This window comes from Trichomycterus rosablanca, chromosome 1, assembly GCF_030014385.1.
Source record: "Trichomycterus rosablanca isolate fTriRos1 chromosome 1, fTriRos1.hap1, whole genome shotgun sequence".
NCBI lineage: Eukaryota > Metazoa > Chordata > Actinopteri > Siluriformes > Trichomycteridae > Trichomycterus > Trichomycterus rosablanca.
This window is the reverse complement of record NC_085988.1, coordinates 38,262,538-38,279,325: the sequence shown is the minus strand read 5'-3', so window position 1 is coordinate 38,279,325 and position 16,788 is coordinate 38,262,538. Positions and strand designations below refer to the sequence as shown.

The 16,788-nt window shown below is 37.1% G+C and overlaps 1 protein-coding gene across 5 annotated transcripts; it reads left to right on the top strand.

Annotated features, from left to right (window-relative positions):
- The first annotated feature begins 2,237 nt into the window (after positions 1–2,237).
- On the top strand, positions 2,238–15,933 carry agbl2 (AGBL carboxypeptidase 2). Of its 5 annotated transcripts, none has more exons than XM_062992448.1 (23): positions 2,238–2,406; positions 3,171–3,234; positions 3,806–3,973; positions 4,666–4,851; positions 5,064–5,171; positions 5,415–5,565; positions 6,170–6,403; positions 6,499–6,901; positions 7,746–7,888; positions 7,979–8,138; positions 8,234–8,360; positions 8,545–8,645; positions 9,226–9,338; positions 10,685–10,751; positions 10,871–10,957; positions 11,074–11,163; positions 11,285–11,392; positions 12,756–12,876; positions 13,029–13,062; positions 13,904–14,106; positions 14,408–14,522; positions 15,163–15,266; positions 15,442–15,933. In XM_062992448.1, the coding sequence occupies exons 1-23, from the start codon at positions 2,401–2,403 to the stop codon at positions 15,528–15,530; spliced, it is 2,982 nt and encodes a 993-aa protein (XP_062848518.1). In that variant the 5' UTR covers positions 2,238–2,400; the 3' UTR covers positions 15,531–15,933. The 5 variants fall into 5 exon arrangements, with proteins under 5 accessions (XP_062848518.1, XP_062848508.1, XP_062848527.1 ...); XM_062992438.1 differs by having other exon boundaries at positions 12,684–12,876; XM_062992457.1 differs by lacking the exons at positions 14,408–14,522; positions 15,442–15,933 and having other exon boundaries at positions 12,684–12,876.
- The last annotated feature ends 855 nt before the right edge of the window (positions 15,934–16,788 follow it).

Below are 16,788 nucleotides of genomic sequence, written 5' to 3'. Positions count from 1 at the left end.
GAACTGGGAACAACAAACAGGGTATTTACACCCGTTCAGTATTCACTTGCACAAGCCGTGTCTGTCTGGGTGTCCGGATTTAAATGTTATTTGTCCAATTTCTGCAACGCTCTCTAAAATTTTGGACTATACAAAGTGAAACTGCATTATACGATATTATAAATGTTTTATTATTATTTAATTAATAAATATTATATTATTGATATAATTAATATGATTATTATTATATTATTATGTTATATTATTATGTATTATATTACAATGTTTACAAATCCGCTGCTGTTAAAAGCTCGTACTTTCCAATAACAGCTTCAATTTCTTTGAGTTGTTGTGGCACCCGAGAGCGGCACACGTCGAGCCCGAGCTCATATTTGAACCATGCAGTCCTTACCAAAAGTAGTTTAATAATGTTGTAGTTAGTACTACAGCAAATCTAACGCGACCGGAAACGAAAAACCGGCAAACGGAAATAGGGAGGTGTCATGGCAGCCCCCATTGTGTTGCCAGGAAAATCGTGGATACTCAACATAAGTTTCAACCACCAACACAATTACACAAGAAGTACAGTACTACTACTACTACTACTACTACTACTACTACTAACTACGTTGGGGGCGGCACGGTGGCCTCACAGCAAGAAGGTCCTGGGTTCGAACCCCAGGTGGGGCGGTCCGGGTCCTTTCTGTTTGGAGTTTGCATGTTCTCCCCGTGTCTGCGTGGGTTTACTTCGGGTGCTCCAGTTTCCTCCCCAGTCCAAAGACATGCAAGTGAGGTGAATTGGCGATACAAAAATTGTCCATGACTGTTCGATATAACCTTGAGAAGTGATGAACCTTGTGTAGCGAGTAACTACCGTGTGTCTGTCATGAATGTAACCAAAGAGTGTAAAAACATGACGTTAAAATACAAACAAACAAACAAACTTACTACGTTGTGGCGCGTTACGAGTAAAGGCACCAACGGGCTCTGCACGTTCCAGTGTTGCCAGGTTGGGCGGTATCCCCATTTATTGTATTTTGTTGAAAAACAATTTAATAGCAGTTAAATAACACTTCTATTTAAAAGAAAATATTCAGTTTTAAGAAGCTCCAGCATTGTAGAAGGCTACTAAAAGTAAAGTCAATTTTCATTGCTTATTTGGCTTAATAGTGTTGGTCAGTCTGTGTCATATTGTTAAAAGAAAATTAAAATTTGTTTTCCATGCATTCATGCTAGCATGTTCTGGGGTTCAATTGAGTGTCATCATTACACACAAGTTGGCAGCCAAATGAAGTATTGCAAAGGAATATCTTTGAACTTCTTTCTCATAATGTTAAGGTTTTTTTCAGTCACTTGCTCTGTAAAGCTGAATATGAATATTGGAACTGAAGCGCATTTAAAAAAGCTTCAAAGCTTTTTTTGAAAAATGATGACAGATTTTCATCTTCCAAAGGGGGGCGTGACAAAAAAAGTTTGAGAACCACTGGCTTAATGGGACTTTGTGACGGATCTATAGACTTGTGGGACATTTACAATGTGGACAGTAAATAAATCATTAAAACCCTACGACTGCTATACATGTCCCTTTCAGGTATATGCAAACCACCTATGACTTTATTTGTAGCATTACTCGATTTCGAGCACTTCTCTTTTACACCCAACCATGTGCACCAATGGGCTAGAAATGCAGTAAATTGTGGTGTTGCCAAATCTCCTACCGAATTAAAATGGAATTATTAATTCTAGTGGGTAGAGGGTCAGTGAATGTCCTAACTGTCCTGAATATTAAATGCAAGTTACAGTTAGTTTTTGGGAGACGTAAGGAAACGAACACGACTGTTGTGGAGATGACTGAACAGTGACCCAACATTAGCCTATAATACAGGTACGGTATTTCAGCATGTGTTATATGTTTCATTTTTGTAATAACTACTTGTATGGTCGTTTATATGAATTTAGGAGCTTGGGAAATCGGATTTACATCTAATTCGAGTAGCACTTGAAATTAGTATCTGTTCGGTCATTGCGGGTCAATCTACTTCCACTGCGCAAACCGGCGCTAGGTATCCATGGTAACGACGCTACTTGTAACGTTTTTGCTTAGCAACTGCGTGTAGCTCTGTATAAAAAGAACTCCGTGTTTTGGCTAGTTACAAAGCTAGCTTGATTTTAAACATTATCGAGGTTGAAATATTACTCAGCGCTGTAATGTATGGTTTTAGTGTTATTAAGCATTTTATAACAGGTTCAGTGTTAGTTTAATGCTGGAAACGAAGTGAAAAGTTTTTATAATCAACTGTACGTTAATGTTAGATTTGTTTCATGTTGGCTAGCGGAGCGTTTCTGGCTAAACGAATTATAACATCTGCTAAGCTGTGTGTATCAATAAAGTCCATATACGCTTGGGAATAAGAAAATGTCATGCAGGTAAGAAATGTCTAGTTAACGTTACTTTTTTGTAGTATGTAGTTAAAGCTTTTATGTTCATAAAGTATAAAGCCTATTGTCAAACCCATTGATACTGGTTAGTATTGTCCGAAAGTTTTGTTACTGCACTTTTTATGTATCTATTTATGTATATAGGGTCAGGAACAAGTATGTACTCGAAAAAGAAAATATGCCAAACTTCTTACAGACCGTGACCGAAGACGAGATTCGAACCACGACCACCCACACCACCCGATGCACCACTGTGTTGCCCTTTAACTGTATTTATCTTTCAAAATAGCGAAATGCTGCCCAGTGTTTAAGTGGTGGCTCATAATACAGATAACTTTAATACAGGTGATGAGGTGAATGTATCACAACACACAGTGTATCAAACCTCTCTGTGTTTGGAGCTGTGTAATCACAGGCCCATGCTTACTCCTGTCCACCATCAAAAGCACCTACAAGGGGTAAAATTGTGTAAATTATTATTCAGTTTGTCGGTTTGTGGTTGTAACATCTACATCTACTTGGAAGGCTTTCCACTACTTTTTGGAACATGAGTGTAGGGATTTATTTATTTCACTCATAACATGCGCAGCTTTAACAGGCCAGAACTTTAACAAACTGAACTGCTGCACATGTGCAGGTATTTTGCAAACAAATGCGTTGAGGGAAATGAGTAATTCTGGTTGGATGGCATAATAAGACTTTTTCATTATGTATAATATTGTTTTCTTTTTTTTGCTTTAATTTCTAAACAGACCTCAGATGACCCATATGAGAAATTTATTTTGCAACACTTGAAGCATTATGGACTTTTTACTGGTAGGTCTGTGCCATTGTGGATCTGATTTTTTAACTTGTTTCTCCTAAATTTTAACTAGTAAACAAATACCTTTTTATAGAAGTTTGCTTGCACTATCATATTGTATTGTATTAAATGTAAAGCATTAGTATGGAGTAATAAATTGTTGAAGTAGTTTAAACACCTAATGTATGATTATTATAATTATTAGTGCCGTTACTTTGCCAACCATATGGATGGTGTCTTCGGTTTGGGTCTTTAGGCTTTTTAGTCCACTACCTTAAACCACTTCCAAGACATTAAACATTGCTAGAGAAAGCATTGGGAGTATTATCCAGAAGTTCTAAACTTTTGGCGCAGCTGCAAACTTCATGGTCAGGCCCCCTTATGCCAAGCACTTTGACAGTGAAGCATATTCTCTTACAACAGCTTTAGTGGATTGAAAGTTTGAAAGTTGAACATTTTCAATTAAAAGTGACAGCACCAAGATTACTACTCAGTAATAAAATGTAGAGTACAGTATGTATCGGTTTGTACTTTTCCATAACTTGGGATAAAATTATGTGATTGAATATTTGTTTTGGTTTTCAGCCCAGGGTTCCTCATCTTTTCAGAGAAATTTCTCAATTGGTAGATTGTGGGACAGCAGCCATAATGCTGTGTCTACAGATCGCCGTCATTCACTGGCTGATCAAAGCCATTCAACAGCTGACAGCTCAGACATGGAAGAGGAGGAACCACAACCTCATCAGGAACAACGTAAGTTTCGCACATCAACATGAGTCCTGGGAACCTTTTCTTTATCATCACCTTTAGTCATGAGAGCAGTTTTGCATGCCCACGCCATGTCTGTGGGAAGGGAGGGGGCATTTGGTTACTGGGGTTTCTTTTCACCTCCTAAGTAAGTGAGTAATCTTAAATCTTAGCCAATTAATTGTCACCTTGTCCATAACATGATTGGCTATGTCTGAGGGAGGGGATGGCTAAAGCCCTGCAATAGATTAGGAATTCCTACCTTGGAGGTATTCCAACTTTCCTGTTGGAACCGGACACACCACAACCCTGACCAGGATAAGTTATTAATGAAAATGGAGTAAAAAAAAGTTTAAATTGTTTTCTCTGCACCACTGTTTGCCAGACATTCATTTGTTACAAAACAATCCCATAACAAATTTGATTACAATCGCTAGGTCATGGCCTACAGCACATCTGGGTCATCACAAATTGCTTGAAATGTACCACCTTTATTAAAAATGCATAAAGTACAAGCAATTGTGTAAGGCAAGGAACCGTAGCAGTAAACATAGGCTGCTCAGTTACAGAGATCATTTCCTAGTTAACAAGTCTCCTTCTCCAATGTCTTGTCTTGCTGCCAGTGTGTGTGTGTAAGCTGTGTGGCATGACCTGCTATATGTGCTTGTTAAAAATGTATTTGCATTTGTGTTTTTTAGTCTCCTTTAATATGGAGAAGTATCTCAGAACAAGACAGCTGCTTATTGACTTTGAAGGTGGGCGGCCTGTCCCACGTCTGAGGGAACCACAGGCCCTTTTTTCTATTCCTTCAAGCTCCTGCCCCCTCCAAAGTGTTCGCTGGCCAGTTGAATGTGGAGTCATCTGTGACAAAATCAATCACATAGGTATCCATTCTCTGTGATATACTGATGTTTTCAGGTTTGGTGGTCACAAATAAAATGCTTTTTTTTTTTAGCTAAGCTGTGGCTCCTAAAGTTTTTCTTGAGCAAGTGTAGTTTTTATAAATCTTTTTAATGATGTAACGTTTTCATTGTGTACTGTTGAGGAAACAAAAAATTATTTTGTCTCTAAAATGTTTAACTCTGTATTGCTACAGAATGGGATCCTCCAGAACCTGAGCCCTTTTATCAACAGACAGGATTTGAGCGTACCCCCATGCCAGTGTCAGAGGAAAAAGGAACTACTGTGTATTGTATAGACTCAGGTAGTGATGAACAGGCTAAAGGTTCTGTCATAATACCTTTAAAGCACACAATAAAATCTAGTAAATGAATTAGTTTATCTAGGGTTGCTCAGTTGGATGTGACAGTACCTTTTTAAAGTAAGGAAAATTGCATGATAAGTGTCTGTACATGCAAAACTTTACTTTCTAATATAAAATGTTCATTATTAAGACCTGATGAATGAAGAACTAAAGAAAAATTATCTGTTTTAAATCATTTTTCAGCCATGAAGACCCCCTATTTTACTTCTTCCTGTGTTGGTGGACGCAGAAGGCATTTAAAGAGTTTCTCATCTGGTGCTAACAGCCAAGAGACACCCACACTTTCCTTTGAGTCTCGATTTGAAAGTGGTAATCTCCAAAAAGCAGTTAAAATGTAAGTTAGCGACACAATTTATATTATACAAGGCAATTAAATTTATATAAAATGAGAGCTTGCAAAAAGGGAAATAAAATGAATTAAATTATTACAGAGTAAGAATACATCTTAACTAAAGTGTATTCAAGAGAGAAAAAAAAAAAATGTAAATAACCTTATGTTTTACCTTATGTACATACGTTATACAGTACCCTAATCTAGGAAAAGGATTTTCTGCCTACTAGGCGACATGTCTATCAATAGCAATATACTGTATGTAGGCAGCAATATCGTAACCATGGACTGTCTAAATTTAAAATTATTTAGTTATAATGTTTAGTATTTAATACATTTGAGTATTTTGTTTAAGACACACAAAGGTGAATACAGACAGACATAAAATGTACTAAGCATGAAGCTTAATGCAACAACATAAAAGTAATTTTTTTTAATTTTACTAACAATACATTTAAGTAAATATATTTGAGTAAATATAGCATGTTTCTATAAACCTCAAACCCAAACCAAGATAAATACAATGTTGCAAAATTGATGGAAACACAAAATTTGATTTTCCTGTATGTAAATTGTGAACATTAATCAACGCTTAATTCTTTCACAGTGGCCTTTATGACTATGAGCTCACCTTGCGCAGTGACATGTACACCACTAAGCACACACAGTGGTTCTATTTCCGTGTAAAAAATATGAAGGCAGGCTTCAAGTATCGTTTTACTATTATCAACCTGATGAAGTCCAGCAGTCTGTATGAAGCAGGTATGCGTCCTCTGCTATACTCTGAGCTCGGTACCTGGTATAAGGGAGAGGGCTGGCACCGTGCAGGCAACAACATTCGGTAAGTTTAGTAACTTATGTTCTGTTATATTATATACATATGTGGCATAAAATATATATTCGTGATGAGACTCTAATAAAAATCTTCTTTGAAAGGTACTACCGGAATCAGAGTGACATCGAGGGGAATGCACTTTATTCCCTCACGTGGACGCTTCAGTTTCCTTATGACAATGATACCTGCTATTTTGCTCACTGCTACCCATACACCTACTCAGATCTTCAGGACTACCTGCGAGTTGTGGTTTCCAACCCGGTCACAGCACTGTACTGTAAAGTGCGGGTGCTGTGTCGCAGCTTGGCAGGTAACTCTGTGTATGTGCTGACTATAACAGCACCAGGCTCCTGGCAGGAGCAAAGGAACAAGCGAGCGGTGGTAGTGACAGCGCGAGTGCATCCTGGAGAAACAAACAGTTCATGGATGATGCAGGGCTTTTTGGATTTCCTGTTGGGCGAGTCAGCTGATGCACGTCTACTAAGGGAAACCTTTGTCTTTAAGGTAAGTTAGTTCATAGGATCAGAAGCCTCTTCAGTGCATTGCTCAATGCAGACCTCACACAGAAAATGAAATTGGATGACATTGGATAAATTGATGGTAAAACATGGAAAAGAAATTAAAAACCAACGTTGGGACAGGTAAAGATATTATTATTGCTAGCATATATGTGAAGGTAAAATTGACTCTGAGGCACATGTTGTGATTTCAGAGAGACATATGCTGCCAACAAGGCAACGTCTTATACCATGAAGTCCATGGGTAATTTATCAAGACCAAGTGCCAGGCTGCATGTGGTACAACAGCTTGCTTTTTAGACACAAAGTGCAGGTGCTTGACTGGCCTTCCTACAGTCCAGATCTGTCTCTATTGAAAATGTATGGCACATCATGAAGAGAAGCATCAGACAATGACCACAGACTGATGAACAGCCAATTTTTTGTGTTTGAGTGTGTTGCAGGCATCAAGTTCTTAATTTGTTCATATTTACAAATCCAGTTAAGCTGATCACTGAAAACATTAGAAACATTAGTATAGGAGGTGGTGTGTGCTGGCCTGCAGCACTCCTTGGTCAGTGAGGTTGTTGAGCTGAAAGGGGTAATTTAAATATATACAAGCAAAAAACAAAACAAAAAACAAAACAAAATCTAAGCAGACATTATTAAGCTAGGGTTACTGGGAATGGTCTGTTTCTATTTGCTTTTTTCTTTGGAATTATATACCATATATAGACACATTGTGTTTCAGAGCATTTGTTAGCAATAAAGAAGGCTTGTACAAATAATAAGGTGAGGCAACTATGAAAGTGGGGAAAAATAAGATAGTGACTGTAGTGAACCATCTACAGGTAGTGCCAATGCTGAATCCTGATGGTGTGGTTGTTGGTAACTACCGCTGCTCGCTGGCTGGACGTGATCTAAACCGCTACTATTGCACTTTACTCCGGGACTTGTTTCCGTGTGTGTGGTACACTCGCAATATGGTGAAACGGTGAGTAAGGCCCCTACTCCAGTCAACAACTGCATTTTTTCATGCATATATGAAAAGAGATCATTTCCACACATTGCTGTATCTCTGTAGATTGCTCGCTGTGAGAGAAGTGGTGCTCTACTGTGATTTTCACGGTCACAGCAGGAAAAACAATGTCTTTATGTACGGTTGTAATGACTCCAAAGATCCTTCAGTATGTCTTCAGGAGCGTGTCTTTCCACTGATGATGAGCAAAAATGCCAAAGACAAGGTACAAATTTGGTGAGATTGTTTTGTTTGGGGTTGTGAATACTACAAAGATTTGACTTAAATTGTGAGACTAACAAACACACTTGATGGTTCTAGTTTTCATTCAGGAGTTGTAAGTTCAAGATGCAGAAAAGCAAAGAAGGCACTGGCCGCATTGTAATGTGGAGGCTGGGTATCAAAAACAGCTATACAATGGAATCTACTTTTGGAGGATCCACTTTAGGTAACGTTGTTTAAGTTTTTGTAGAAAGTTATCATTTTTGCAATTAATATTAATAATTAACATTTTCTATGAAGTTACTTAATATAATTTTTTTTCTTGTAGTATTATATCGGATAAAATTGTTCAATTTCTTAATTGTCCAAGATGAGAATTTTTTTTTTAATAGCTCTCTTTCTGTGTGAAGGGGACAGAAAAGGAACCCATTTTTCCATAAGAGACCTAAAGTCTTTGGGCTACCACTTTTGCGACACTCTTCTAGACTTCTGTGATCCAGACCAAACCAAGGTCCTGCACTTTTCTACTCTTGTACTAAATGCATTTAGATTCATACTTAATCAGATGGGTAAAAAAGGTCCTAAAATGGCTTTGCAGGTTATTGGGTCAATAACCTCCCGTATTTAGGGGACACCACAGTGGATCTGGTCCACAAACCACAGTTGGCACTGTTTTATGCCAAATGCCCTTCTTGACACAACAGTCCTATTTTTTATTCAGGCTTGGGACCGGCACTGAGAGCGCACTGACAAGTTCACCTCCTAATGGTTTAGCTGTTTCAGCCACACTCAAACCTAAGCTAGCATACTTTACCACTGCGGCAGGTTATTAGCTCAATCTCACACTTTAAACATGAGAGAACGCTAACCTTTAATTCGATGGGTGTTAACAACCGTGAGACTTTTAAAATTATTTTTAGATTCATTTAATTTATTTTGACTTCTCTCATATTTAACATTGTGATATTAATCATTTTAAAAGCAAAGTCATTTTTGTGATATTTTTTACCCATCTTTAACAAGAGTCGAATAGTTCTGGAGTGGACATTAAGAATCTGTTTTAAAAATGTCTTGGTTGTTTTTTTATTCAGACTGCACTTTGTCTAACTGAACTGGGAGCATTGTTAAAACAGGAGATCAAACAGAAACTGGGAAAAGATGTGGACTCACTAGATGACCTCACTAATGTAGATATCGAGTCCAGGTAAAAAACATACAGTATATTCAAATACAAATTATCACTGGGTATCAATGAAAAAAAGCAATACAGTTAGTAGTTCCTTACATGTTCGCTGGTTGACGCAGATGATGGTCAAAAGTTCTAGAAAAAGACACGCTGACGTAGAGATGCTTGTATCTAAGAAACAAAAGCTTAAAATAAAACGTTTTTTTTTTTAAATGAATGTAATGTAAATATTTTGTAAAATTTATTGACACATTGTGTTACAGCCCCAATTTCATTAAAGCTGGGGCAAGTAAGTAAAATACAAACAAAAAGCAGTGATTCAGAAACTTTTCACTGACTTTTCTGAGCTCATCTGAAAATGACTGATGTCCAGTGGAAACATCTGCTGTGGTCAGATGATTCTTCCACCTTTCAAATTCTTTTTGAAAATAATAGACGTCATGTTCTTCAGGCAAAAGTAAATGGACCATCCTCATCCAACGCAAAGTTTGATAGTCAGGTGTGAAGGTGTCCAATGGCATGGAACTTTTAATGGATACAATTAATGCTAAAGGGTAATGCTAAGGGGTACCTATGCACAGCAACTTCTGCTATCATCTATACAAGATCCTTTTTAGGATCTTGTCTTCTAGCTAGACAATGCCTAGGTACATTCGGTATGTGTTACTGCGTGGCTTTGTAATGTGAGAGTGCAGTTATTAGGTGCTGTTTGCCTTTAAAAATGTATAGCACATAAAAATATAATATAGGAACAAAAATTAATGATTGTTGAGGAACCAGGAAAACACAATTTTACAACTACAAAGGTTAATGTCCTCATTTTCCAAACAATTACAGAGCATTGCTAAAAGTAGTAAACTGGCCCTTGGTCCAACTTTTTGACACACCTTTTAGACATCAAATTAGACTTAGCTCCTACTTACAGAACAATGTTGATTTGGTTTAAACATTAAATATCTTGTCTTTGTACAATTTTGAGTCAAATACAGCTCAAAGTAACTCCGATCATGGTCTGTGCAGATCATATGTCTGTTTTTATTTACATTTTTGCATGTTTTGCCACTGCTTTATCCTGGTTAAGGTCAAGGTGGTAACGGTCTCCCTGTAATCACTGGGTGCAGTGCAACTACACAGGACATTATTCCATCGTATGGTCTAGAAAGGTCATTATTCCATTGTATGGCCCCACATGCTTTCTTTGACATGTGTAATGCTGCTGGTCAATTTTCAATCTGGCAGTTTTTTAAAATTGTGTTTGTTAAGCACCCGACCAGGCTGGTGGCACTCCTAAACTGCTGTGCCACCAGAGCTCCCCTATTTATTGTAATATTTAACTAATCTTCTAACTTGTTCTTGATTTACAGCACAAATGGGTCCAATAGCACAGAATCTGATGGCCTGCCTGCTCATCTTTTAAGCTGCACAGACCAGGTTCAGTATTTAACTAATCATGCCTTTATTAAAATGTCAAACATCACTTATTTAGTGTTTAGTTTCATGTTTTTACCTGGTTGTCACTGATAAATTTAAGTTAATTTTGTTTGGTCAAGAATGTAAAAGTGAAGAAAAAACATTTGCGGAGCAGAAAAGAAAGGAACAGACTGCGGCAACAACGAGCACAGAGTACAGAATCCAAGGTCTCTCACACACACAACAAAAACACAGCAAGCTTAAATGTGTATATGAATTAAAGCAAAAGCAATTAAAACACAAACTATCAGTCTCTGATTCCTGTCTTTTTGTTCCATGGTAGGAATCTCTACTTTTAAATGAAAATTTTGTGACCGAAAGAACTGAAGAGGAAACGACACCAATGAAAGAAATACAGGACAAAAGGCAAAAGGTACAGATGTCATATAATAAACCTTTATTCATAATGCTGAATATTTGATCTCAGGTTAAAGCATGAAATTTTTTTTAAACAAACAGCTATAGAGTAAAGCTAAGTTATGCTTTTAATTCAGGGACAATTAGGGAGGATAAATCAGCCTGGAAGGACCTGGATCCCACATCCAACAAAGCGCATTGCAGTTGCTGACCACGTGACATTTTGGGGAGAAAAGCCAGACAGGGTATGGTGTAGCGTATTATTAATATGTGCAGGAATGTTATTATAATTTTCTGTACATATGCTTAGAAGTAATATTTGGCATCTACTCTGATTAGGGTAAAATGCTGTTATATGCATACAATTATTCACTGATGTGAATGTGATTTTATTACTGTCAGTTTGGACAACCAAAAACATAATTAAAGGACCAAAATCTTGTGTTATAAATTATTATAAGGTTGTTAGCCTTTTAAAACATGTAAATACATATTTATACAAAGGTAGAGAATATAAAACATTAATGAAAAAAGATATTTCAAGAAAATATTTACCTCAGTACTATGTTCTATTGTGTGCGTTGTATTTTTAATATTCATTCACTGTCTTTTTTACCACTACTTTATCCTGGTCAGGGTCGCAGTGGGTCTGATTTACTCACAAATAGGACAGTTTTTAGTAGCCCCCATTGGCCTGACTGCATGTCTTTGGACCTGTGGAAGAAAACTGGAGCATCCGGAGGAAACCCACAAACACAGGGAGAATATGCAAACTCCACACAGACCCCGCTGGGGAATTGAACTCGGGCCTTTCTTGCTCTAAAGTAACAGCACAACCCACTGTGCCACCATACTTTAATATATTGTAATGTTAATATATGTTTAATTATTTAAAGAAATTAAACATTTTAAAAACATTTAAAAATAAGGCCTTGGAACTGACTTGGTACTGATTTTGTACTGACTAGATTAGATTAGATTAGATTCAACTTTATTGTCATTACACATGTACAAGTACAAGGCAACGAAATGCAGTTTAGCATCTAACCAGAAGTGCAATAAGCAGAAAGTGCAGGATATACGGTATCTATGATATACGAAGATCTATGAAGTTGATCTATGATGTTGAATATATTATTGAATGTTGACACTACATAAATTGGCTGCACGGCTTAAAGAACTAGTGCAATGAATTGAATACTCTTTGTTCTGTAACATTTTGGCTGGCAATACTTTATTTCACATAGCTTGAAACCGGAATGGAGGAACTATGCCATAAATGACGTATGTAAGAGCAACAAAGTGGTTAAACAGATACACATCTCTAAAGCTTGTCTTTATGTTGATTGATCTAAATGACTACTACAGCCATCTCATTTAATAGTGGATTAATGGCTTTGTGAGCATCATTTTCCTATGGCATCAAATATCTAACTCTAGGTTTTCTGATTGAAGTTTGTGTACAGTGCAAGCTCTACAAATTCCTATCTACAGCTTTTTTCAAGTTCTCATGCAACTATTTGTCTTTATCTCAAGCATGGCACTGATTACTCCTCCACCATTGAAACTGGAGGGTCAGTGGTTCGTTATGCCTCTTGTCCATCCCAGAGGCAACTGCAGCGCCAACCCCTGATTGTCACTGCAATTAAGCACAGATTATTATCTCTGCCAGTCCAGCATTACCCCATGCCCTTCAGCGAAGATGTTAGAGCTCACCCAGAGATGAGAGGTACAGCTACTGATTTGACACTATACTGTTTGTTTTGAGAACATTTACTTTTTGAAATGAAAATGAAACAATGAGTGATGTTTTATTACAGTGTAATGTATTTAAAAAATCTTTAAGCAGTGTTTTCTTTTATTCTACTATGCATTTCATAGGAAGATCTGCTGTGTCAAACATTACACTGCACAGGTTAGTACTTAATACATTTGTACAAAGCCCATTTTCAAAAAAGTTGGGATATTTTGTAAAATGCAAAAAAATGCAAGGTGTTACTTAACCTGTCATATTAAACATTTTAATTATTTGGGAACTGAGGACAGTTTTGCAAGTAGTATTTCTGCCCATTGCTTGATATAATGCACCCCAGTACCATGACAGATGTTGGCTCTTTGCTGATAACAGTATGGATGGTCCTTTCCGTCATTGGTAATTAGAATTTAATGTCAGTTTTGCCCAAGAACAAGCTGAATTGTGAACCGAAGAACATGTTTCCACTGTCTTTCAGTCAGTCTGAGATTGCATAATAGAGTTGCGTTTTTTGGATGCAGGGGCGAACCGTGTTAAGTAACACAGTTACTGTTTTCGGAAGTACTTCCAAGCCCATGTTTCTTTGTTTATTACAGTTTTATGCATTTTATGCTTAATCATCTACACATATTACTAATTTAACTGCTTATTGTTAAATGTTTTAAAATGGTATGACATATATAATGTCCCAACTTTTTTGAGTGTGTTGCAGATATAAAATGTAAGATTTATTTATATTTACAACACACATTTAAGTTGGTCATCAAAAGTTATCTATTTGTACTTGTGTCAGTTAAATAAAGGTTCAACAGAATGAACAAATCACAAATGTTTTTGTTGCATTTTTAAAAATGGGGTTCCAGAAATGGGGTTTGTACTTTTTACTCATGTTTAAAGTGTGGTGTTCTGTGTTTTCTGGTTATGACTGTAAACTGTCACGTGACAGATATTTACTCACTTTCATATTTTTCATACCTTTAGTAACAACTCTAGTACTTTTCAGGATTATTCCAGATTTCATTCCTGACAGACACCTGGAACCCTGCCGTTCTACCCACTTCTTCCCAACCCGTTCTGCCAACCAGCTAAAACTCAGACGGGAACAAACAACCCAATCAACCATCGCTTCCCTCAAATGCTTTACTCCTGAAATACAGAACAGCATGGGTGCCATGAAAACCAACCACAACCACAGAAATGCAGCAGGTGAGACTGATGTATTCAAACATTGTATTTGGTGGGCAGTGCTCAGACTGAAGCTTAGCTAATTGTTTGGGCAAAGCTTGCAATACATCTGATACACTTTCATATTTTATATTTTCATATTTCTACATTTCAAACAAATATCAAACTTTTTGAACCTACATCATAGCTAATTTGCTTTTGCTTTTGGACAAGTCTATTTTTTTATCTGTTTGAGTTTGTCTATGTATCTATTTACCTTTAACCATTAATAAATTGACCAAATTTGACAAAGACAATAACCACTCTGCAATTGTCATGGCAGGTTTGGATGTACTGCACAGTGAACACTCCATTGAAGCAAAGCAGTTTAATAAACAAAAAACAGAGGACTCCTCTTTTCTTCCTAACCTTAAAACCATTAGCAGGCATGGTACAAGGTTTGTAGTATTTTTTCCCTCCCACTTTATTATTTTATGAGTAAGGGGGCTTGGTGGCTAAGTGGGTAGCACTGTCGCCTCACAGCAAGGTCCTGGGTTGATCCCCAGGTTGGGCGGTCTGGGTTCTTTCTGTGTGGAGTTTGCATGTTCTCAACCTGTCTGCGAGGGTTTCTTCCGGGTGCTCCGGTTTCCTTCCACAGTCCAAAGACATGCAGTCAGCTTGATTAGAGATACAAAAATTGATATTGTTTGATATTGAACTTGTGAACTGATGAATTTTGTGTAAAGAGTAACTACCGTTTCTGTCATGAATGTAATCAAAGTGTCTAAAACATAATGTTAAAATCCTAATAAATAAATAAATTTTATGAGTGATGATTGGCTGGGTGAGGAATAACCTCCTTGCCGCTGCGACAGCACCTTCTACTGTCTGGCTGAGGAGCCGGCACTAGCGATGGAAAAATAAAGAGAGCATAGCATGTTCCTCCAGATGTGTTTGGGCAATCTGTAAAAATCATCTCTGGTCAGTGCAAAAAAAGAGGGTGTGTGTGTTAGTACAACAAGGGTGTTTTGATCACCAAAGGAAATTAAAAAAGAAAATTAAAAGACTACAGAATGCAATTTTGAATTGACTCTGCAGGCATGAGGAATCCTCAGGTGATGCTGGCCTGAGAGCTCTGAGGCTAGCGAAGTTACCTGGTAGAAGAGAAGATGCCATCTCATCAGGCAGCCGAAGCAACGAAGGTATTTATACAGCATATAGTAAACATCGCTTTGGGATAAAAGCGCCTGCTAAAGGCTGTAAATGTAATTTTATTTTAGATTGTCATGACTGAAGTAGTATTGAGTGTTCAAGAAAACCATACTTATTTTACCTTTTGAAGGAGACAAATGGCCTACCTCTCATTTTGCCTTTCAGAAAGAAGTAATGTTTTACCAAGGCTGCAAAAAAGTGTAGCAAAAACCACAAGATCACAGGCTTCTGAGAGACTACTACAGCAGGAGTAAAAAGAAGCTGTCATTTCAGAGAGCTTCACCACAAAACCTGGAAAACCTCAGTCTAGAGAGAGCATCCAACATTACACATAATCTTGATGGCCACTTAGTATGGCCATCTAGTAATCATTGGCCATTTTATTATTATTATTGTTATTATTATTATTATTGCTCTCTACCCCATATATACTATTGTATATGGTCGGTTTAGCTTAGAAAATGCCAATGATTACATACAAGATAAGGGATAAAGTCACCAGCGAATGAACTTTATTTTCATCCACCATGCAATACTACAGCTCAGCCAGTTTCAATTGAGAGGACTTTTTAATATTTTTAATACTTTTTAAAATGTAATATTGTACCGAGTGGATTTTTTAATGGATTAATTAAAATATACCATATGCATAAAACATTTAAAGGTGTCTTTAATTAATTATTTTTCATGCTAAATAATATATATTCTTTTTTTTTTTCTTTTACAGTTAACAATAAAGGGACAGAACATTTGTTCAGTAATTAGTGTAATCACATTCTGATTTCGACTAGTTTATGAAATTTAATTGGAAAGCCAGATTAGCTAATTATACTACTCATCTTTACCATTACCCTTAAATTCAAACATTTACTTTTAGGTTTCTACAGCAACAATATGCCACAATCCCAAGCCTAAGTGAATCCCAGTGAAGCTAAAAAGGCTTATAAGCCATGTCTAAGACACAGGGACCAAACCATAGTTGGCCATCCCCCCTTAGCCAAAAAATGTATGTATGTAGATGCCTGACTGGCTGAATGCTAGTATAATTTAGTGCTACGCTACTGTAATTTATTGCTGCAAAATAAGAATTTTCTAAGTTGTTAAAATGATTCATTCAATTTAGCATGTACTCGAACCAAACTGAAGATAATGAAGGTACAGACGCTCAACTGATATTTTTATCCACTGCTATAGCCTGGTCAGGGTCGCGGGGGGGTCTGGTTTCATAGAGGAACACTGACCCGAGGCAGAAATTACCTACACAGGGTGCCAATCTATCACAAGGCTTTAGCCATCCCCCACTCAGACATACCCGATAATGTCTGTGTAGACGCCAGGTAGGGCGATAGCACAGCTAAGATTTGAACCTGTATTTCAGCTGTGGTGGGCTAGTGTAACAGATCGCTGTGCCATCTGAGTGCAGATGAAATTGATAAATAACGAAACTACCTGTGTTTAATTTTTACCTGATTTTAGGTTTTACCCTATGGAGCTTTCATAAATAAGCCAATG